At 33.6% G+C, this 25,149-nt stretch overlaps 1 protein-coding gene across 2 annotated transcripts in view; it reads left to right on the top strand.

The window, feature by feature from the left end:
• Window positions 1-25,149, top strand: part of LOC142319185 (calpain-B-like) — a 78,569-nt gene that overhangs the window by 14,358 nt on the left and 39,062 nt on the right. For both annotated transcript variants that reach the window (XM_075356173.1, XM_075356172.1), the window contains exons 5-7: window positions 11,565-11,699; window positions 17,013-17,184; window positions 24,014-24,204. In XM_075356173.1, the coding sequence (XP_075212288.1) occupies window positions 11,565-11,699; window positions 17,013-17,184; window positions 24,014-24,204 (498 nt within the window). The remainder of the gene's footprint in view (window positions 1-11,564; window positions 11,700-17,012; window positions 17,185-24,013; window positions 24,205-25,149) is intronic.

Below are 25,149 nucleotides of genomic sequence, written 5' to 3'. Positions count from 1 at the left end.
TTTTTCGTAAATTTGGGCATCATTCTTAAACACTTGTTTCTCTTCTGATTTTAATAGCAATGTAGATTAATTTAATTCAAACTTAGGCTCTACAGCAATTACAAAAGTACTTTAAATAGCTAACTCATAAATGTCCTGTGATTTAATTTAATTTTATTTTAAATTTCATCTTTATTCTAATATTTAAATTTATTAATTTAGTTTTGTTATTATTTTGACAAGTGATTTATAATTTTTTCTTATTTTCTAACTGTTAACAGTGCAAATATTTTTATGCCACCCATGCTATAATATATATATATATATATATATATATGTGTGTGTGTGTTTTTATCATCAAGACTCTCTTGATAACTAAATCATATTGCTAAAATCAGCAATTTTAATCAGAAACCACAATAATAAAAAAACAAGATGGCCCACCATATCGGTTTAGGTCTACTTTTTGCAATAACTCTTGTTTGTCGTCAGATTTTTATGACTTAAGGTGTCATTTTGTTTACAAAAAAATATTTCATAATTTTTATAATACAACACAATCTGATAAATATAATAATACCTAAGACATTTAAAATTGAAAAATTGAAACGACCACCATTTTGAAATTTGTCAATGAAGAGTATTGTTGTATTGTTATTTTTTTCCTATTAAAAAATGTTAATTTAAAATAAAGTAAAAACTTTATTGCATTATCTTCAATCGTTCTTGAAAAATATTTTTTTTCTTAAAAACACAAAATGGTGGGCTGACAGAAAAATATGTGTTTTCGGATCTATGTTTACTGGCTATTTTTTCTTCAGTTTGTTAGGTAGAATCACTTTCTAGAGTTTGGCCTCACCATTAAAGGACACTCTGTATATATAGTACTTGTTATCAAGCTAATTAAAATATTTTCATATAATTTCTACCTTAATTTAATTTTGATTTTTTTGTAAATTGATAGTCATTTAATTTAATGATTTCATATTTAGTTAATGTTTAATAACACAATATTAAGGTATCACCATAAAACACATTTTCAATGATGACTTCATTATGAGTTTATATATTTTTTTTTTACTGAATGAAAAATAATTATTAAACTTGTTTTATGAATTACAAGATGCTACCCAAAAGTTTCCAAAATGTAATATGGCATGTGAACTATCTGTATTGGACATCTGAAATAGCTGTGCTGGATTGATACTACACGCTGCATTTCTTGACAGGTGGTCATGTATGCTTTTATTTTTTGTGACTTTGTAACAGTGTGTTTGCATCATTTTGTGATATTCTATGTTAAAATGAAAATGAATGATAGTGAAGAGCAACAAATTCTACTTCAAACTTAGTAAGACAGTTGCAGGAGCTCACTCTAACTTAAGGAAGTGTTCAGCAAACATACTTAGTCTAAAGACAAATTTAAGACTGGTACAAGCATTTTAAAAATTGTTAACAGTCTGTGATTACAAGAAGTATTCTGGCCAGCCTTAAAAAATAAAACATGTCTCAAAAATGAAGACCAAAGAAAAACAATTCATGACAACTGAGAGATTGTAGGCCTATCGTATATTGATGATCAACAAATTTTCTCAGAGGAGCTCAATATATGATACACTGCCAAAAGATTTGTTCCAGCATTGAACAAAAATATACATGTCTGTACTGAGCTAAAAAACTTTCTGAAATTAACCCAACTTAATTCATCATTACTAATAATAATAGAAATGAATCATGGATTTACACCTAAAACTCTGAAATGAAGTAGTAGTCATTGCAGTGCAAGAGTTTAACAGCACCAATGCCAATAAAACAGAATAGGTTCAAAGCAACATCAACTCAGTATCTGATTTACATTTTTAATTCTAATAGCATGCACAAGTTCCTTCCAGCAGGACAAATTGAGAGTAAGACTACTGCAATGTTTTGAGTTGGCTCAGAGAGAACATTCAGTACAAACAGCCTGACAAGTAATTAACAAATCTTTGTACCTACACCATGAAAATGCTCCAATCGACCTGCAACATATGTATAGATCTTTGGATTATGCACACACACTATCTCTCACACTTCCTTCCTACATATCAGGCTTAGCACGAAGCTACTTATGGTGGTTTCAGTAGAAGAAATTGAAGGTTTAGGGAACAAAGATTCAGATTTTGAGAATCAGGCTTAATTGCCAGAGGTATCATGGTGATCAGAAATAGCTTCCAAAATGTTTACAGTCATAAAAAAATTGTAGGATTATTATTCATCATAGGAGTACTTTTTTCACACCCTACTCCCCTGGGCCGGACATACAATTAAGTAAAGCTCAGCCCAGGGAAGTGTCCTTTTACTCTAGGAAGCCTTCCCGTCCACCGGCAGTAAATCTGGCACGGCAGTTCGCTCCGTCCCCGGTCGGATCTTTTGATCTTTATTTTACCTGCCTCTAATCCCCGGGAGGAGGTAACCAGGCCCGTCTATGTCGTCCCCAAGGTGATATAAAAATTTATATCACCGTGTTTCCTTTTCGTTCACATGTCTAAGTCTGTGATTAATCTCCTTGTACAGGCTGCATCATTTCCAGTCATCCATCTTGCACTCCATGTCTCCATTACATTATCGTCGGCCTCACTCTTCCCATACCATCGTAGCAAAGCTCTCGCACTCTAACTTGCAGGTCAATTGTCAAAGCTGACGCCAACACGCAAACCGTACTGGACGACGTAGTTCTATAACCCACCGTAACACCCAACAATGTTTTCCTGTGAACCCTTTATATACGTGCCCGGTTCCTCATGACCCTCATTGCTTCATCCCAAGCCGGGGCGGCATATAACAATGCTGAAGTTATCATTGGCATGATTAATCGGCGTTTGGAAGCCCTTGGGGCCGACTGAGTAGTGATCAACCATTCAGTGATTTCAAGGGTTTTTCGGCCCTTGTACAACTGTCTGCTACGTGTTGATTAAATTTACATGATTTGTCGATCTGTACCCCAGGTAATTCATCATGTCTCTCTTTTGTAGCAACTGTCCGCCTAGCATGAGGTTTATTCTACCCACCGTTCTTCTGTCCGTTAATGTAATGTATGCACATTTCTGTGGGGACAGCTCCAGTCCGTGTCACCGCATCCAATCCCCGATCGCATTTAAGGTCGTGTTTCCCCTTTCTTCCAGCTCAGCCTCAGACATGCTGCTGACCAGAACGGCCAGGTCATCAGCGTACGCCACTGTTTCAGTTGTAGCCGACAAACAAAGCCGCAGGATGTCATCATAGACCAGGAGCCAAAGCAACAGCCCCAGGACAGACCCCTGCGGCACGCCTCTGAAGATCTGAAATCTCAGCCTTCCGTTCTGGGTGTCAGCCCATCTGTCGGACAGGTACTCATAAATCTGTCTCCTGAAGTATGCACTGATCCTTTTCGCAGCCAGCGTTGCCATAATCGATCCCCATGTTATTCAACCAAATGCATTATACGAGGGCTATTCAGAAAGTATGGAACGTTTTGGAATTTTAAAAAACCAAGTACAAGAAAAAAGTTTTATTATATACATGTGAAAGAGGAACTAAAATACTGCTTTTCAACATAATCACCATACAAATTCAGGCACTTATCATAGCGGTGGACAAGCTTTGAAATTCCTGTGTCATAGAATTCTGCCGCCTGTGATGTCAACCACTCAGTGACGCACCCATCTTGCACAAAATTTGTGGTAGCCTAGCTTCTGTGAAACAATTTCAAATAATAAAGTCCGTGAAACTTGTGAGAAACATAGAGAAAGCTCAGTTATTGTGAAACGGCGGTTTTCACGAATCTTTTCGTCAACTTTGGAGACCAGATCGTCAGTCACAATGCTCGGACGTCCACTTTTCTCTTTATCGTGAACGTTTGTTCGGCCATTTTTAAACTGAATGCACCACTTCCTGACAGAACTTTCACTTGTTACGTTATTCCCGTACACTTCACACAGTTCCCGATGAATTTCTATTGGTTTTAAGTTTTTTGTCAACAAAAAACGAATCACAGACCGCACCTCACAACTGGCGGGATTTTCGATTGCAGCACACATTTCAAATTTGTATATAAAAAACGGGCAGTGCGGAGATGTTGCCGTTGTCACGGCTGGACGCTGATTGAGGTGCCGAGCACGAGCACACCAATATATGCGCGATTGGCGTGCGCCTGGCGGCGTCAGGTGGAAACGTTCCTTACTTTCTGAATAGCCCTCGTATATGTCCAACAGGATTAGCATCGGAATTCTTCTTGTGCGCCAGGTGCCCTGTCTCTCTAGAGCAGCTCAATCCACTACTACCTTTCGTATCGCCTGTATTGTGGAGCGTCCCGGCCAGAGCTAAACTGATTTGCATGGATGCCCGTGCCCGCATTAAGCTCGTCCATCACGCGAAGCGCAAGCATCCTTTTGGTCTTACTGAAATTATTTAATAGGCACAGGGGGCGGTAATCCGGGTTCGCTTCATCTCCACCTTGCTTAGGGAGAAAAACCACTCTTGAGTTCTTCCAGCACTCAGGGAAACTCCTGTTCTCGAGTCCGTGATTGGCGATGTCCGTTATCTCCCATGGAACTTCCTTGACTAACCTCTTTAGCATTACAGCTGGTATGCCGTCTGAGCCCGAACGTTTTTTGTACTTCAATTTGAGTATGGCCACCGTCACCTCATCTTGCGTGAAGCGCTTTCTGTCATACTCGATATATCTTCCACGCCAATACCCCTACCAGTTCTACCACTAAGTCGTGGGAGAGAATACTTCTATTGGCATTAGATAGGGACAACTTAATCATTTCTGGTTGCGCCGCACATCACACCTCCGGTGCGGTGATCAACGCTATTCCAGTTCAAACATCTTTTTCCTTCTCAGCATTCCCTAATCTGGTGGCCTTTGCCACCACAGTTGTAGCACAACTCCGTTCTGTTAGGACCTCGACACTCAGCGCTCCTGTATCCGGAGTCTCAACATTTGTAACAGCGATTGGATTCTTCTCTAATATAAGCTTGGCAGTGAACACATCCGACTGTTATCCTCTTCTCTATGAGTTTATTTGGTGCCCTGTGTGTCGTGATGACTCACGTTCTGAGTATTGCCATACTCTCTCCTTATTGACGATATTCTGAAGTCCTCATGACTTCCGACAACACCAACAACTGCCTCGTTTATCTCCTGCTCTGATGTGTCCAGTTCCACGTCTCTGACATGGACAACCGCTCCCCTGTCGCCTCTGGTGCGCATGTCCACCTGCAGCTTCGCCGCCTTATCTCGGAAAGCTGCGGTAAACTTTTCCGCATTCTGCAAACTCTTGATCCTGCTTGGAGCTCTTCATTGCGTTTCTTCCTTAAGGAAGGATCTTCCCAGCCTCTTCCTTGGTACGAATGTTCTCATCGTCTTTAGTAAGTCCGTGTAGGACTTACCCTGAGCTCTTACTACGACTAGTCTGCTGTCTTCTGCCGGAGGGATCGACCTTCGAGCCGAGGGCGACTTTGATCTTAAACGGCGGGATCCCAGCTGATCTTGAAATCACCATCGCCGCTGATGATAAATACACTATCATCTTCCTAATAGCCGCACTGACCTGTTCTCCGGACAGAACAAACACCGGTGATACTGATCTCTTCAATACACGTTTTAATGGCCCCAAAATGGTGGCCGACATCTCGCGGTCACCGCCTTCGGCACTGTAGTAGATGCTGAACTTGCTGTGGTGAGCTGACTCCGCATCTTCCCCCATGAGAGAGGAAACATCTCTGACAATGTCACCTACTTTAATTCTTCGCGCCCTCGGGTTGTTAACGTCCACCCTCTGCTTGTTTGCCAAGTCAATAAAATGACACGAATCCCCTTCGTCATCAAGAGATTTATTCTGTCTAAGAGATAAATTCCGTTTAGTATCTCAGACGGCGATCTGTATGGAAGTAAGTCAAGAAGTTACTCATCGGTCAGGTCTTGTCTCAAAATTTCCTAACATCTGATTCCTTTTGCGGGTCCGTCTGAGTGGCTTGTGTGATCACGGTTAGTGTCGGGGACCTCTCCGACAACTGTTTTAGTCCGTTGTATATTGCAGTCACCTTCTTATCATGACTGGAATATATTTTGCCAGTCCGGAACCATGATGCTGCTTCAACGCCAAAGCAGCTAATCCTAATCGAGTCGTTAGCTCCTTCAAGCCCTGCACTGGCTCCTCCTCTTCGGAAGAGTCCTGCCGGATGCGTTTCTTTCCTATAACGTCTGTAACCTTCCGTTGCGGGGCGTCAAGATCTCCGGAAGTACTTTGGTCGGTGACTTCCTCCACGGGAAGTGACCTGCGCCACATTTTATATTTTTATCTCCTTCTGTGTCAAATTCATCGTATTTAGACACCCCACAAACCTAAATTTGGGAGGTCAAAAAGGGGGAGTCGGGTTTTTTTGGAGGGGGAAGGTAAAATGAATCTGCTTGAAAATAGGTTCAAAAATTTTTTTGGGGGGTCGAAAATATATCCCCAAAAAAGGGTTCAAAAAAACTGGTGCGATGGGGGGTCAGCGGTTCCCGAAGGACCCGGGACGCAAAGATCCCGGGGTGGTTTGGGATCGGAAGGATAGGGGCGGAGAAATAACGGAAAAGATTGTTCCCCTTATAAAGCATGCGAGGACTTAGAATAATTCTCGCTTACCTCAGTAAAAATTGTTGAAAAATTTTCAGTCCTTGTTTACTGCTATTAGTAGTGACATCACTGACTTGTAATTCCCTGTCTATTTGAATTTTTTTGTGTTTAACCTCCGGGTCCACCATTTGTCATTGCTTCAGAGGATGAGAAGAAATGATTTGTAGCATGTGTGAAAATGTCATGCCCGGCTGGGATTCGAAGACGGGACCACGGATGAAAGGCCGAGACTACCACTCACGCCACAGAGGCTGGCCTGTCTATTTGACTTAGAATATTTCTTCTCTAACCTCAGTAACTTGTACGTTGGTTATACGTGAAAAACTAATGCACACAGAAAAATCAAAATTACATTTTTGTAACATATCAATTACGTTATTGTAACGTCTATGTGTAACATTATTTATCCAGGAGACACTTTGAAGGCAGTGAAGGCTAATAATTTTTAAAGTAATCTTTTTATTTTTTTATAGGTTAATTTCAGGACTTTTGTGTAGCACTTTGTATATGATTAAACATCTTCTAAAAATTATCCATTTAAAAAAGCATACTAAATCAATCATTTTATACTATATGCTTAACAATACAGGTACAATAAGACATTATTAATAAATTCTTATTTATTTTTTATTTTTTTTATAAACTGATATTGCACTGAAAACATGATTTTTATAGTACTTTTAATGCAAATAAATATAAAAAAATGGATTAAGAATTTTATTTGTGTCAGAAATGTCATAATAAAAACCAATAAAAATGTAGTACACTAACACTTGAATGTTCTTTTCAAGCACTTTTAGCCCCCCTCACCAGTAGATGAGTTTTAAACAACTTTGTTTATTTAGTTATTAATTTGATTTAAACTTCATTTTTAAGAATCAGAAAAATTTTAGGGTTTTGCTCTCTTCAAAGAGCTTCAGACTTGAATGTCTACTCTCAGCTTGTCCTATTACTCCATTGTTGGCTCCCACCAGGATAGCTGTACATAATGTTTTATTTATACCCATTGGTTGATAATCAGGTACCACTGCATTTAAAAAGCTCTATTGAAAAATACTATTTATAAATCCTGAAAATGAAGGATGATTAAAAAAAATTATTGTTTGTAAAAAATGGTATCAAAGAATGTTTACTGAAAAATACTGTTTGTAGAATTTAGAAACAAAGGATGCAGAATTAATGACTCTAGTACAACAACACAGTAGGCTTCTTCCTATCTACAATATCGCAGTACATTATCTCTTGTAGCAGTGTTTCTCAACAACCAGTCCATAGGACCAGTGCTGGTCTGTAAGATATTGCTGCCAGTCCCTGAACAAATTGGCTCACAAAAAAAATTAAACTTTAAAAATATGAGAAAATATGAATATTAAAAACTCTTATAATAGCAATATCAAATTTATATATTATAATTATTTAATAATGTTCTACATATATATTGGCGAATACTGGTGCATGTATAATTTATTGAATACATTGTATTTTTTGCACAATCAACAACAACAAACTATCCCGCAATGCATGAAGTATAATAGCAGAAGATAACAAAACAACACCACACTAAAGATTGTGGCTTTGACAGTATCTATGTTTTATGACAGTTATGCACATGTTCAATTTATTAAAAACACTACATTTACAATTACATCCTTTACTTTACACAGTTGACTACTAGTGTTGTAGTGAAGTGGTTTACTCTTAATTATTTCAAAAAAAATTTTTATTCCTCTTAAAATTATTAAAAAAAAGACAAGGAACTTTACATAATTTTTTCTGCATTGAAAGTTCTACTCTGGGAAATGGAAATCCAGAAAAATTGAGTGAAACAGAAAATGAATGTCCACCAGACAAGAAAAATAAATCTGCTTTTGCAAGATGTTACAATAATTAGTACTTGAAATATTGTTTTATTCTTTGGCTGGATTCTACGGAATACGATGTACGTCCAACGTGCAAAATATAAAGAAGTTAAGAATAATGATACCATGAAACTGTCCAAAATATTGCCTCATTTAAAATCAAGACATCCCAAACTAGAACAGAAACCACTGGAATATTTTGAACAACAAAAAAAAGAATTTAATCACCAAAAGAAAAAATTTAAAGAAACTTTTATTTAAAATAAATCACAATTAAAATGTCCATATTTAGTTGCACTACGTATAGCCAAAGCATAAAAATCATTCATAACCAGAGAAAATTTAATTAAACCAGCGTTAATTGATGTTTGTAATAAAATATTTAGAGCCTCAGCTGCAGATCAGATCAGATCAATTCCTCTTTCAAATGAAACAATTAGTTGTCTGACTGAGACTATCTGAAAATATTGAATACCAGTTAAAAAATATTAAAGAATCAGCCAGATAAAGAATCATGCCAGTCAGATAAACGAATCATGTGATATTTCTAAAAAAGCTGTTTTGCTGTGCTACATACAGTACATTGACTATTCTTCTGAAGAAATTAAAGAATTATTATTTTGCAAAGATTTAGATTCCCACACAAGTTCTGAAATCTTTGATACTTTGAATTTGTATATTAATAACTTTAAACTGGAAAAATTGTATTGGTCTATGTACCAATGGAGCAGCAAATATGACTGGGAAGCATTGCAGAGTAACAAAAAGGATTCAACAAATCACTTCTCCTGACATATTACTAATACACTGCATAATATATTGCCAGCACTTAGCAGCCAGAAATATGTCACTTGAATTAAACAATGTTCTCCTGGAGTTGACAAAAATTGTTAATTTTGTAAACAAACATGACTTAACTTTTGATCATTTGCCATTCTTTGTCAAGAGGTAGGAGCAGAACACCAGCATCTCTTATCTCATGCTAAAGTAAGATGGCTCTTGCAAGGAAAAGTGCTAACCAGACTTTACGAATGTAAAGTGGAGATTTTTTTATAGAAAACCAGTCTGTGTTATCAAAATGCTTTTCAAGTATGTATTCGATCACAAAACTGGCATATTCAAGTGAGGTATTGTCTTACATAAACGATTTAAATTTACATTTGTAAGGAAGTATGAAAATTACATTTAATTTAACAAAATTGATGCATTTTAAAAAAAATTAAATTTTGGCTAAAAATGTTGAAGAAAATAATCCTGATGTAATTAATTCTTATTATGATTTTATTACTACACAGAAAGAATTAGTAGTTGATAATCTGAATGTAGTAGTAATAAGTCAACATTTACAATCATTACATGATGGATTTGAAAAATATTTCCCTACAAACATAAACTTACAGGAGATGAATTTATGGATAACTAATCCTTTTATTGAAAATAATATAAATTTAAGTTATGAAGATCAAGAATGTCTCTTTGAAACTGAGTTCAATAATGTTAAAAATCAAATTTTGAACAATGAATTTAATTAAATTTTGGATTGCAAGTAAAAATGAATGTCCAAATTTACGTAAAAAAGCCATGAAAATGCAAGTTTCCTTTGCAACCACATATTTGTCTGATGCTGGATTCTCAGTTATGACACTTATTAAAAAACCAAAACAAGAAATTGTTCATCAATAAATTCATCTGTTTTATTAAGTTTAAGTAATTTACAACCCAACATTGAAACAACTGTGCAAAATGAGCAACAACAAATTCTCACCAACTTTCATTAATTACAATTAGTTTGTAATATGATTTGCTTGTAGTTCCTATTTTTAAATAAAACAACCTATATTTATTTTTTGATATTTATTTTATGATTTTCATTTATATATTGTTTTATTGTTTATAGACAGATGATATTAAATAATATTATGTATATGTAAATCTAATTACTAATAAAATAAAAATATTTATTAGTATTATTTTTTTTTTGCTCATCAAAATATCTAAGCTGAGGGTCTGCCGATCCCTATATATTTTTCTATAATTTTACCAGTCCACTATAAAAAACGTTGAAAAAAACTGCCTTGCATTATACTATTAGCAATGTCAATGCCAATACTACTTCAGACACCCTGGGTAGAATTACTGTACATCTATTTGTTTATGATTTCTAAACATTAAGTTATAATACATTGATAGTCTAGTCTTCTATCATACTTATATCTTAATAGTCTAATTTTGTTTTTAAATCTTAAAGTAAATTGAGGGAAGAGGAATGAATTCAGCCATTTTTTATTGTAACATAATTATCTAAGGTGATAATACTGGAATTACAAAGATGAATTGGGTGCATGAAATGATCTAATGAAATTACAGTGTTTAAATAAAATATCTAAAAAAGTGAAATGTTGGTGATTGGAAAGGATAAGAATTTATTAAATGATATAACTTTGGAAGACATAGCTTCAAAGAAAGTAGAAAACTTTACTTACCTCTTGGTCCAGACACTGGAACAAGAAAGAATCAATCATAAGATCCACTAGTAGGTTAAGGAAACAGAATTTTCCATAGTATAAAGCATTTGTTGTGGGGTGGATCAATCTCACAGAAAGCAAAATTTTAATGTACAATATATATTTTGCTGCTGTAGTTATTTATTTGGTAGACATGATTAATATCTGAAAGAGATTGGGGTAGGATTTAAGCAGGAAAGAGAGAAGAAATTTTTGACAGCAGTAGTGGGGCAAAACAAAAAAAACACAGTAGAATGAGGAACTATGTCATAAGGAATGCATTTGATTGTAAACAATAAAAGAAAAAGTAGATTGACATATATGAGAAGGATGGAAATATAAGAATCCCTAAAAGTATGGAAGGAAGTTGACCAAGAGGCAAACCACATTTGAGTTGGACAGCTGGTATCAAGAGAGATGTGGAAAGAATGACATGTTTCAAGGGGAATAGTGGATGATCAATAACTTGGAGTAGGAACTATACATTTATCTACGCGCGCGCGCGCGCGCGTGTGTGTGTAGGTTTTTTTTAATAAGCTTTAATAAATAAATAAATTTAAAAAATTTATTTATATTCACAGGTTTTGGGTATATGGTCACTGGGTTGATACAGTGATAGATGATCGTTTGCCTTACAATGATGGTAAACCTCTGTCTGTACACTCAAGAAAACAAAATGAATTTTGGATTATGTTACTGGAAAAGGCATATGCTAAGTAAGTATTATAAATTTGTAAGCTATTTTACTTGTCAACCAATTTTTATTTTAAGATAATACTTTATATATTACTAGCTCTACCCGCCACACTTCGCTGTGGCACATTGTGGTTGCATGGATGAGAAATGAGAAACAAAACAAAGCATACGTTTCATAGAAGTTTAATTTTGCAATACTTGTGGATATACAATATTTTTTTTGTTTTTTTGCACTGTCTGCGTAGATATAAAGGCTATCTGGTTTGCCGACTCGGAAACACGCAACATACAGTTGCTCATGTGAAAAGCAATCCCCATCTAAATCTAAACCACACAATTCTATAGATTGACCTTGAGCTTTATTGATTGTGATTGCAAATGCCAATCGAATTGGGAATTGCAATCTTTTAAATTAAAATTGTGTATCGGTCGGGATTATGGGTATTCGATGAATGAGGACATCTTCACCTTTGAAAGGCCCAGTTAAAATCGTTGCTTCCACTACGTTATTCATCAATTTCTTAACTGCAAGTCGCGTACCGTTGCAGAGTTTTGGCTGATTAATATTCCGCAACAGGATAATTGTCATTTTTTGATCGAACCGTTGCTAGAATCAATCTAATGAGGAATTTTTTTCCAGTTCCTCCTGGCGCATCCAAGAAGAAGGTCCTCCTCCAACTCCGTCATTTATCATTTGCATTATGCGATCATAAATCCCTTTCTGTTCACGCGTTAATTTGGGAATGTTTGATTGGACATATGACTGAAGATCACCAATGTTGTAACTCTGTTCGCGGCGTAAATCCACATCAAATGAAGCAATCGCAGCTCGGGTGGGTGCTGGCATTCCCAATTGACTAAGAACTTTATTTGCAATAGCTAAGCACTTGTTTTCAATATTTATCAATGCTTCGTTGTAAATGCCTTCTGTAAATTCCATGGTCATATTGGTATTTTCTAGGCGTACTCTATGCAAAATATCCTCAGCCATATGCGATCGATATCTTTCCCATAACTCTGTGGGAGATGAAGGGAAGCAAGCGGTCAATAAAATTGCGAATAATGCGCGAATTTGGTTTGAATGTGCAGTGTTGCACGCGTCATTAATACATATATCCCACTGTTGGTCGTTTTCTAATAAATTCAGAGCTTGGTGAAAGGCGCAGCTCAATCACGACACGATCACACAAAAGTACTTCGATTAAAGTGAATATTTAATTCAGATTGTATAATAATCTGAATCAGATGCAAGTGGATACGTATTTTTTTTTTTTTTTTGTTAATAAACAATGTAATTGGGAACAGGTATTGTTTCACATGTGGCTGCGGTTGTCGTTAGCTAGTATGGCGAGTGTTCTCCTCGCCTCCGGCAGACGGCGCGGTCACTGGTACACAGCTGACCGTTAAAAAAACAGTTTTCTCGCGGTCGCGGGTATGTGACTGATGCGAAAAATAGATAAAAACAATCTTTAATGCGGGTTATATATCGTGCTAAAATTTAAGCTCAATCGGTGCAGAACATTTTGAGTTTTTGAAGCCGTACACAAACGAACTTAACATTTTTATATATATAGATCAAGAAGTTTTAATATGAGCTTTTCAAGTGATTTATTTTTTTGTAGTCTTGTATTCATATATGACGGATATATACGCATTTTACACATAATATGACACATCAATATATAAGCATATATGTATTCATATATGCGTATGTATTACTGAAATTAATCTTTTTAAAACTCTAGAGAGCTAACATGTGTAAATTGTTTCATTAAAGCTAACGTGCCATAAAATTTATAAGGATTTTAAAAAACACAAAAAACATTTAAAATTTTCAAAAAAAATATTGTATTGAAAAAATACATAGAATAAAGGTTTACAAAGAATTATTTTTAAAAATCTTTGTTTTAGTTGTCTTGTGCACAGTTTACACAGCATTTTCCTCAGTGCTCTCCACAGATCAGCTTGTTGAAGTGGCAACAATTAAGTAATGTCATTCATCTCTTTGGCAGTGGAAAAATTGCACAAATAGTATGAGGCTGGTGTTGTGGTTGAACAGCTTGTCATAATGGAAGAGGTGCTTTCAAAATGTCTTCAATAGACTCATGGAGTTGATGTGGCAAGTTTGGTACGACCAAGTAACATTCAAGCCATGGTTTAACCAGATCACAGTGGATTTTGTGGAAAAATTCTCGTCTTGATACTGGTTTTAGGCCTGTTTTTACTACATTGGAAACATATGACATACTAAGCAACCTAAGCTACATTTACCATGCCGTAAGACACACAAATGGGCCACCTTTTTGTTTTACAAGACATTTGATTACACATTTGATCCATTGAGTCTACTCCACTGTTAGTAGCATTGCACATTTCAGTGATGTGTGGCTTCTTGAAGTTTGGGTTGATTGTTGTCTTTTTTCATGGCATGTTGACAGTAGCAAGACAACTTTATCATTTTTTATCTTATAGGATACCATAGTGTTGAATTCATCAAAGCAAAATATACTCGATTCAATTTTTCTGCTCTTTGGATTGACCATTTCAGTGGGTATCTTGCTTTTGTTCTTATGTAAAGTCCCCAAAATAGTTAAGTTGTAAGGATGATCAAGTAATGAGTTGGCTGGAGGCACTGAGTTAAACCAATTATTGATTGTGATATTCCAATTGGAACCACGAATAGTTTCTGACACTTTTTAATGAAAAATTCAGCATGTGGCAAATTTCCAGTCTGCATTGTTTTCCCAATTTAAGGAATTGCATCCGCCATGAATTTAGTTGAATTATTACACATCATGACAATTTTAAGCTTGTATTTCCCAGGTTTGTTAGGGATATACAATCTGAAGCTACAACGATCTTGAAATGCAAGTAACTGTTCATTGATTGTTACAAATGACCCAGGCTTACAAGAACTTCAACAGGCTGCAACAAAATAATTCCACACTTCTCTTATTCGTGCAAAGCTATCTAGCTTTCTACACTCTTCAAGTTTCAGCAAGATGAAATCTTAAACATTCAAATAAAAACAGTCATAGCTCATTGTTGCATGATACCTTCCACCACAAAATTCAGGGTTGGAAAGTTCATTTGAGGGCATACAGTTGGTTATCTTTTTTGCCCGTGGAGAAATCTAAGAGACCCAAAAAACTGTCTAATTCCAGGGGACACAATTCAGAAACTGTAGCGTTTTGTACACGATAGCTTTCAGCTTTCCCAGAAATTTCAGGATTAGTATGCAAACGAATTTTTCTCTTAATTTCTTCAGTGAAAAAGATATTAAATATTCCAACAGCATCTATTTTTATTTTTAGCTTCACCAACAGGTCCTGGAGTGATATAAATAATATTTCTCGCTGCTGAGGACCTATTTTCTGTCTGAACAGGCTTATTCATCCGCCTGTGGCCATTCTCCCTTTTAGACTTATATTATTACTCACTACAGTTAGGGAGTTGTCAGGGGCACAGTCAACAACATTCAATTTCATTTGGTTGGTAAGAGCAGACTGTGATACAGTATGGCTGAAAAGTTCTCTCTATAGAAATGCGAAGAACATCCTTGTTCGTACCAGGATTTCAAGGAGGAAGGGCATTAGGTTTGCTTCACAGGTTGTGAGGCATACTCTTTGTCAGATGACTCTCTTGCCAAATCTCTTTCAGTAACTACAAAACTAGGGTTCGCATCTGAATCATCACTGTTTAGAACAAAACCATGTTCTAAAGAATCAATTTTTCAATTTTATTTCTGAACCATTATTACCTTCTTCAAAAATATAATCATCGTCATCTTCAAGTAAATATCACAGTATTAATTCATCTTTGTTCAAATGAGCCATTTTTATGGTTTGAAACCTTAAAACACCAATAGCAAAAAATAAACCCTTCAAATATAACAACAAACATGAAGAAAATATTAAAATGTAAAAAAAAATCCAAACACTACAGCTCATATATCGTTAAATTTATGAGCGACTGTTGAAAAATAGCATAATCAGAGCACTCAAGAAAGTGAAACAGTTACTGACTATTGTTTTTAGTGTGTGGAGTAACGGAACAGGACAAGCGAGTCTATTATTTCAACAAATGGGGGAGGAAGCATTACAATGTGTTTATCGTTCATAAGATTTACAATATGTTAGCTTTCTGGGCTTAAGATTCATATTATTCCTCTGTACTATTAAATTATATTTAAATTCTGTTAAATAAACCATTTAGTACAGAATATTAAGATATATATATATATCTTACTTTAATTTTTCATGAAAGTGCTTGTGTAAGATCCCGCATGCTCAGATTTGATTAAAATAATATTGTAATTGCTTGTTTATTGAAATAATTCCATTATTTGTTTGTTGCAATAATTATTAATTGTTAAATATTATTAAGGATTATTTCAATCATGACTGAGGATATGGGATCCTACAAAAGAACTTTCATGGAAAAATCAAGGTAAGATATGTTTTATCTCAATATTCTATAGGTGTTTTTTTTTTTTTTTAATACAATTTAAATATAATGTTGCAGTACAGAGAAATAATATGAATCTTAAAAAGATTAATTTAATAAAAGTAAAATAATAAATATATATGTTGGGAGCCAGGCATCTAAACTGGTAGTGGGGGGGCAGAGTGTTGATGTGGAGAATATTGATTTCAATACTTGAGGTATTCAGTTAGAAGTAAGTCATTCTATTGTAACTCAAATTAATTTTCTCATTACAAGACTAGTAAATGTGAGAAAGGTCCATACATGTTTTGCAGAGGATTGAGTCAAAAAAATAAATAAATAAAAAAGTAGGCTATTGTTCACTTAAACGATTTCAGAAATCTAAGCATTTAGAATATCCAAACAACAATAAAATAAAGGCTGATGTATTAAGAGGTAATATTCAAATGCCAAATAAAAGACACCCAGCACAAAATAGATAGATCAGATAATGTTTTAACTAGTTATCGCAGGATTCTTTATATATGTCACAAAAGCATAAGGTAACGATGAGCTTACATAAAAGTAATATGTACTATTTTATATACTTCTTGATATTTTGCTATTTAAAATACTGATAGATTCATTGAAATGCATGACTAAAGTTGCAACTTTAAAATCATTAAAAAGTATAAACAGATTTCTTTCCAGTTAATGAATCTTTTTACTCCTAACATCTTTCAATCAATTTTAAGGTATTTTTCTAACATTGTTATTTATTAATAATATTTCTTATTGACATGACAACTCCAGATTCCTGTAGAAAGCAATATTATAGAGTTTAAAAGTTGTGTGTGTGTGTGTGTGTGTGTGTGTGTATGTGTGTTATTATTTTTTTTTATTTATAGATTTCATGGATCATATGAAGCTATAATTGGTGGATATCCAGAAGCTGTAATGGAAGATTTCACAGGAGGAATAACAGAAACTTACAGATTAGATAGAGAAACACCAAAAGATATGGATCAGCTTCTTTTACAAGCTTACAAGAGAAATGCATTAATGGTCTGCGATACTTGGGTAAATACCATTCATACATACATATATACACACACACATATATATATATATATATATATTTACTTTACCTAACCTCCTGTTAGTTTTAAGTGGTGAGTATCATTACTACCAGCTGTTGTTGGTATTAGATAAAAGATGCTCAAGACAAAGAAAACATTTTCTTGTAAGTGTGTTTATCTGATAACACCCCTAACTATGAACTCAAACCTATTATAACGAATTGAAGAAGACAAAGATTTGTAGAAACTGACAATTCTGATAGTGATTTAGATTTTTGTGGTTCTGTTCTACATATTTTGAGTGACTTTACAAAGATAACCAATAAAATTTCCATTCATATTGAAGTTTCTTGTGGAACTAAAAATAATAATTATGTTCAACCTTTAATAAGTTTCATGTCATCAGAAAATTATACTGCTGTAACTGATAATATACCTTTACAAACGATGAAAATTATATTGTAGTTATTTAATATTTCTTAATTATTATGCACTATTGATTACCTTGTTATTTCAAAAGGTGAATATATGATGGTGGGGTGCCTCAATCTGAAGGGGGCATTCTACTAAATACTGTTCAACTGCTATAGACCGCGATGAGATCAGCAGATCACCAACACCACATTCACAACTGCACCCAGACAAAACTTCATTATATATGTTGTCTTAGAGTGAGGAGACAAGTATTCGTACCTTAAGACTGGACCTCTTGCCTAAGGGAATAAACCCTGACAGAAAATCCTCGTGGAAAGCAACAGAAAACCACTAAGAGTATTTTTTCCAAGAAAACCAATCTTCCATGCAGCTAAATGTTCTGGAGTTTCAAGTCCCAACAACTAAAAGTGGAACCTCATCTATCATCAATGGAAGAGTACACAAGATTGCAAGTTGGAATATAAGAAAGAGAGTTAATGAAAGTTGGCAAGCTTGTAGTTGTCGAGAAAGAATGTCAAAGAATCCAGATTTCAATACTGGGACTAGCGGAGACATATTTGAGAGACAACACTACTTCAGTACATCAAAAGGAAATGTGGTTTATTTCTCACGAAAATCAACAATCAAGCAGTGGTGTCAAGTTTACAGTATCGAGGGAATGGAAAGATGTAGTGTGAGATTGTAGACCAGTTACTGACAGAATCCTTCCTGTGAGAATACAAAGCTGGTGAAGCTCAGTATAATTCAGATATATGCTCCAACATCAGTAGCTGAAGATGAAGAAATAGAAGAGTTTAACAACCAACTTGCATCATGTTACGAGTTACTACTGACAAAAGAAATCACAATTCTGCACGGCAGCTTTAACACAAAGATAAGCAGTGAAGAAAAGGTAATAACAGCGCATGATGGGTATGGTTTTGTGAAAGAAATGATGGAGGAGAACAATTACACCAATTCTATCAAGACAGTAGACTCCAAATAAACAATACACATTTTTGGCAGCATCCTCAAAGGCTGTATGTGTGGCTGTCACCATGCTCTAGATATCGCAAACAAATCAATTATGCCTTGATTTCAGAAAAATGGAAAAGTCAGTCAAGAATATAAAAACAGGTCCTGGCACAGGCAACAGTCAGACCATCAGTTGCTATGTCTGTTTCTTAGAGAAAAGTTGTGTTAATAGAATAAAACAGAAAACTAATCTTTTCAGAATTCAAAAGGAAAGAGGATTCCTCCAAAGCAAGCTGGATTCATCAAAGAATATATGTGAGCAAATTCTAAATATTAGGCAGCTGATAGAGAAAGTCAAAGAATTCCTCTTGTATTATGCTCCCTAGATTACACCAACGCCTTTGACTTGGTCAGATGGAAAGAGCTGTGGCAAGTATTGAAGAAGATGGGCATTCCTGACCATCTTGCTACCATCAGTCAGAACCTATATGTAAAGAACAGCTCGGTGGTTAGACTGGAAAGTAATACAACAGAGCCTTTTTATCTGTCAAGAGGAATACAATAGGGATGTATTTTGTCTCCAGTCTTACTTAACATTTATGATGAATATGTCATGCGGAAGAGCCTGAAAAACTGGCATGGCAGTATACGAATAGGAGGCTGGTGTATAACCAACTTAGGTGTGCTGATAATACAACCCTGTTCACAGGCTCAGAAGTTGAAATGAAGGAGATCCTTGACTGAGTTCAGCAAGAAAGTGATACACTAGGTCTAAAATTAAACATCAGAAAAACAAATGTAATGATTGTAGACAGAGCCTATGATCTCAGTCAGTGGTGCACTGTGTGATTTCAAAAAGATGGGCCTTTGATATATTTAGGATCTACAATAGATAAAGATGGGGTCTTGTAGACTGAAATACAAAGAAGAATTATCTTGTTGAAGGAGGTGCTTTCAAAGTTGACAACTATTTGAAAGGATAAAGCAATCATGAGGAATACGAAGCTGAAACTGGTTCAAGTAAGTGTCTTCCCAGTAGTCATATACAGCATTGAGACCTGAACCATTAAGGTGGAGAATTGATGGAGGATCAAGGTAAGACTGGAGAAAATTGATGCATTTGAAATATGGACTACAGAAAAATGCTCCGCATCAAATGGATGGAAAAGAGGATGAACAACTCGATTATAAAAAAGTTGGATATACAAAGGAGATTGTTACAATGTGCTTCTAGTGCATCCAGTCAGTACTTTCAGTCATATAGTCTGTAAGCGTAGCAAAAGTTTTGAGAAGCAAGTCATACAGTGAAAAATCTCAAGGGCAGCAGATCATGAGGAAAACTACTGAAAAGATGAAAAGATGACTGGACCAAATTGAAGGCAACTGGAGAAACACTACACACATTCATTCGAATGGCAGACAATTGTGAGCTATGACAGGAAATTGTCAGCAGGATATGAATATCAGGTCACCAGTCACAGACATGAGAGGAAGGATCATGGTATTTTAATGCACTCACAAGTTTATTTTGCTCAGCGAGATGTATGAGTTACGGCTGAAGGCTGGGCTGCTGCACACTTTATACACATATTATTCTACATGCCATAGTGTAATTACATGTCTAATAGTTTCAACTGTGGAACGTTTTTTTGTTTAAATAGAAATAAATTCATATCTTGAAACTAATTCTACACTAACTTCCTTAAATTCTTATAATACAGCTTAAATTTTTATTCATTAAATTAGTGTTTTATTAAGCAATTATAGTAGGATTTTTTCATATTTTGAAACTAATTCTGTACTAACTTTCTTGCCACATTAATTGTAATGATATTATTCATAATTTGACAAGCAATACCACTTAAAGCATTATCATAATCTGTTTGAGCTAAAGCCCAAATATAGCTTCTCCTGATGTTAAATTTTCTTTTCAGAGACATTTTTATTTTACTACAATGGTCACAATGCTGTAAATTTTCATAATATTATGTTAATGTAAATCTATCTGCTGTTTGGCAAAAACAAAAATGTGCAGATAAAATTGGGAGTCAATAAATTAAATACCAATAATTTTATAGAATTATGCTGAAACAAAATTCAATGAAGATCTATAAGAAAAGGAAATTAAATTCAATTACAAATGTCTGAGTTAAAATGACTAAGACTTGTAATCAGCTCCTTACAGTAACACAATCCAAAAATGAATTGATTTATTTCCATGTTAGATCTTTAAGTTGTTATTTCCAGCTGAGTTTTAACAGTATATTTTCAGGGTTGTATTATAAAGATATGATGACTTTATTTTGTAATTACTAACAAATTCAAGCCATTTTTATTACAAGAAAACTACTTTAGAAGAGTCATTTAAAAACAAAGAAATCAATTATCTATTTTTTTTTTTTTTACTATATAGCTATAAATAAAACAATATTTGGGCCTTTATTTTTATTTTCTGCCCAGCTTAAATGCTTATTATAAAATTATTGTTTTATTAAGCAATTAAAGTAAAACTTTTTTATTCCCTTTTCAAAATTGGATTTTTCATACCTTGATGGTTCTGCAGCTCCATGGACACCTCAAGGTATAGCATCAGAAAATTGTTAACCATGTAAATTTTGTTAAATATGTTCAGCAAGCTAAATAAAGTTGGTTATAGTTTCTGTTGAGCTGGTAACTGCATACATTAATCTGAAGTTATCAGGATTTTTTTTTTGACAATGTCCTTAGCAAGGAATGTCTTCTTTAAAAGAAAAATAAATCATTCTATTCCTATATGCTTTTTGAACAAAATATATAATAGAACTTAAGATAAAAAATGCATCATGTGTACTTACATTGAACATTAAATTTGTGTGTTTGTTAAGTATTTTAACACTACAATTAGAATATTGAATAATTATTTCCTAATAGTTTTTACTGGCTGGTTGGCAAGTTGGTATAGTGGTCAAAATGCTGGCTTTTAGATCAGCTGTGTAGGTTCTGAATTTTTACACATCATTTCATCTTGTTAATAATCAAAACAGAAAGATGCACTTAGAAATATTTAGTTAGATGTTTACTGAATAACAAACCCTTTTGTCCTTTGCTGTATTTGACTTTTATACAGAATTGTTACCAAATATTCATCTGTTACATACATTCAGTAAATAGCTATTCCAAAGAAAGATAATTAATATTTTTATATTATTCATATTCATTTTACTCTAATGACTGATATACACTAACATTTATCTCTACAGTTTTAATGTTTTTCCATTATTCCTGTACAAAAATACCCATTATGAACAACCAAAGATCTCTATACAAACATACAACATCCCTTTCTGTTTTGAGCTAGTTTTTTAACCACAACATAATAATTACAATATCCATCTCCTCAACTAACTATTTTATAACTTACAATCTTTGCCTTTCTATACATTTTAACATCTTACATTCTTCTCTCATTTAATTAAACTTGAAAACCTGGATATCTTACTATATATGATATCTTACTATATTACTATATGACTAATGTAATCTAGTTCACATTTTTACATTAATATGACATAAACTTCTCACCTCTTCTATATTTTTTAAGATTTTTTCAATTTCCATTTTATCAACATACTTAATTTTCATCATCCTCCCATAACATCATATGCTAAAAGCCTTTACTCTTATCCTTTCTGCTTTTTCTATGGTCCATTTTTCACTACCATCAAATATCACAATCCGCTGAAATATTTTTAAGAAAATCTTTCTAATTCATAGATCTATATTAGATATTTACAGATTTCTTTCCTACTTAAACATCTACTTACTTGGACCAGTCTGCTTTTGAATCCTACCTTATTTTATCTGTTCCAATAATTTTATTTTTATGTCTTAAATAGCGTAATAATATAACTTTTGTTATATTATGTTTATTAATCTCAATGTTAAAATTTCTCATTATATTCTTTTTTGTTAAATTTCATCACCTTTGTTACATTATCATTTATATTCAAACTAAAGGATTCTACCAGGGAATCTATGCCAATAGATAGTTTTCCATTCTCAAATTTGTCTTCAATTCAGTAATTCTTTTTCTGTTTTCAAATTAAAGAGAAGTTGGGCCATACTACTTCCTTATTTCAATTCTTTCTGAATCATAGTTTGTTATTCTTCATCTTCTCTTCTTATCATTGCTATCTTATTCTTGTACACATTCTATATAGGTCAAATCGTCTTCCCCAACATTTTAGTCCAATTTTCTTTAAACTGTTAAATATTTTATTCCAGCTTACAAAAAATTCCTTTGTCACACCTACAAATGCCATTTAGGTGGTTGCATTCTTCTTAGACCTATGTTCTACTATTAATATGATAGCCAGAATTACTTCCATTTTTACCCCTGCTCTTCCAGAAACCAAATTTGTCTTCATCTAAATACCTTCTACCACACATTCTGTTCATCTTTAAATTATGCTTGTGAGTAATTTTTATGCATGAGGTGATAGACGTAGCATGAGATGATAGATGTTGGTGTGGTAGTTTTCATAGTTTTCACATAAACTTATCTGCTACTGTTTTCAGTAATATAACTATTACACTTCTTTTTTTTAAATCTGTGGGTACTTTTCTACTCTCACAAGCACTGTCTACTGGTCTATATAGTCTACTAATGTTCTTAAAAACATTAAAAAGTATTATTATGCTTTTAGTCACTCTTTGTGTTAATGCAACTTAGTGTTGCTCTTAATATCTTCATTGACTGATGTTGCTGTTCTAACCTAGCATCAGTTGGTATTATTAGTAACAGTCTTTTTTTAAATATTTTACTTAGACAGATATCAGTTTAAATTGTGATCAAAATGATTTAAATTGCATTCATTTAATACTTGTGTATTTCTTAACATTCAAGTATGTGTCTTTTGTATCAGTAAATATCAAAGTTGTTACTACTAATATTTGTATTTATTTTTATTTAAATCAAGCGCTGACTATGTTTCTCCATAGGGTTTTAAGTGTTACATGCCTCTTTGCTTTAAGTAGTCTCCCGTTTTTCATTGTTTCGTAGTACACTGTGCAATTGGAGTAATTCAGTTTATTTATTCAAGGAGTATTATATTTTTTCCCTTGTGTTCGGTGTGTAGTGCTTTTAAAACCATTATATTTTATAAATTCTATTTAGTTTGTTATTTAAAAGGTTGATAGTTCATCATCATCATCAATAGATGATGAACTTGCTCATTCTTCAAGAGTACAATAACAGTCACCAAGGTCAAGACCTGGCAGTTATATTTCTATAAATTGTTATTAATTTAATAAGAATACTGCGATAAATCAAGAGAGAAAGTGTTTAATTAAAATTTAGTTACAGTTATTATTTTTATAGTTATTATCTGCCTATTTAACTACAAATATATTTATAATTTATTAGTGATAGTGTAATTATTTAGCTTATTTTTTACATTTAGTTTGTACGTTACCCAAAAGAAAGCGAATTAACTTCTCAAAATCTTATGAAAGGACATAGTTATAGTATTACCAAGATAGAATACATTAAAAAAATAACCAAAAAAACAAAAAAGGAAGAAAACGTTCTTCTTTTACGAATAAGAAATCCATGGGGTAATGAGACTGAATGGAAAGGACCATGGAGTGACAAGTTAGTATATAAATTTTTACTGTTTTAAACTTAATTATAAATCAGGTTAAATCAAATCAGAATTTTATAATATATGCCATTTTAGAATTAAATTGCATATAAATTACCTATTACTTAAAGGTAATAGGCTCATCGCACATTATAAGTACCTTGAAGGCTCTTTAATGAATAAATCCTGTTTTAGTAAACTAATTCTTATTTAAATCTGTTATTTTTATTTACTGAAAAAAGTTATTTATTATTATGAACTTTCTTTATGATGTTCCAGTTATCAGCAACCATGAATATAGTGGAAGAATATACTTTTTTTATTCATCTTGTCAATTATTGACATATAATACTGAAAAAAGTACTTATAATTCACATGATTTTACTTTAAAAACAATTAAACTATTTTGACTACAAAGTCTAAATCAATAATCTTAGTAAAAGAGGTCAATTTAATCTTTTTTATTGATAATAAATTAATTTAAATTACATCATTACCTGATTGGTAATAAAAATCAAATTTAGTTATATAAAATATAGTCCTTAGTAGAATGCCAGTTTTTAAACAAGAATACAAACCAGTTAGTGGTGAAAATATTTTGTTAGAAGCAGAATTAAATTACTAGCTTATATCTGTTCCCAAATCAATGATAAAAATAAGTTAATAAAAATCCAAATAAAAATTAATTAAAAAGCTTAATCTGTATAATGAAGCTTTACAGCAGGTCCAAGAAAACACTGTACCAATACAATAATTATTTGACCAGATTTTAACCTACATAGCAGAATATGGACAGGAGAAAAAAATTGGGATTTTTTCCTGCAAAAATGTAAGATGTAATAGCACATTAAGTGGAATGGATACCCTACAGAAAAGAATTGGGAACATGAAAACTAAATTAATTTGGACATAGTACAGAGAGATCCAAAAGTTCAAACATCAAAATTAAAGTATCT

Source organism: Lycorma delicatula, chromosome 2 (assembly GCF_047948215.1).
Source record: "Lycorma delicatula isolate Av1 chromosome 2, ASM4794821v1, whole genome shotgun sequence".
NCBI classification, from domain to species: Eukaryota; Metazoa; Arthropoda; class Insecta; order Hemiptera; family Fulgoridae; genus Lycorma; species Lycorma delicatula.
Note: the sequence above shows the minus strand (reverse complement) of the source record. Positions and strands in the feature narration are given on the sequence as shown.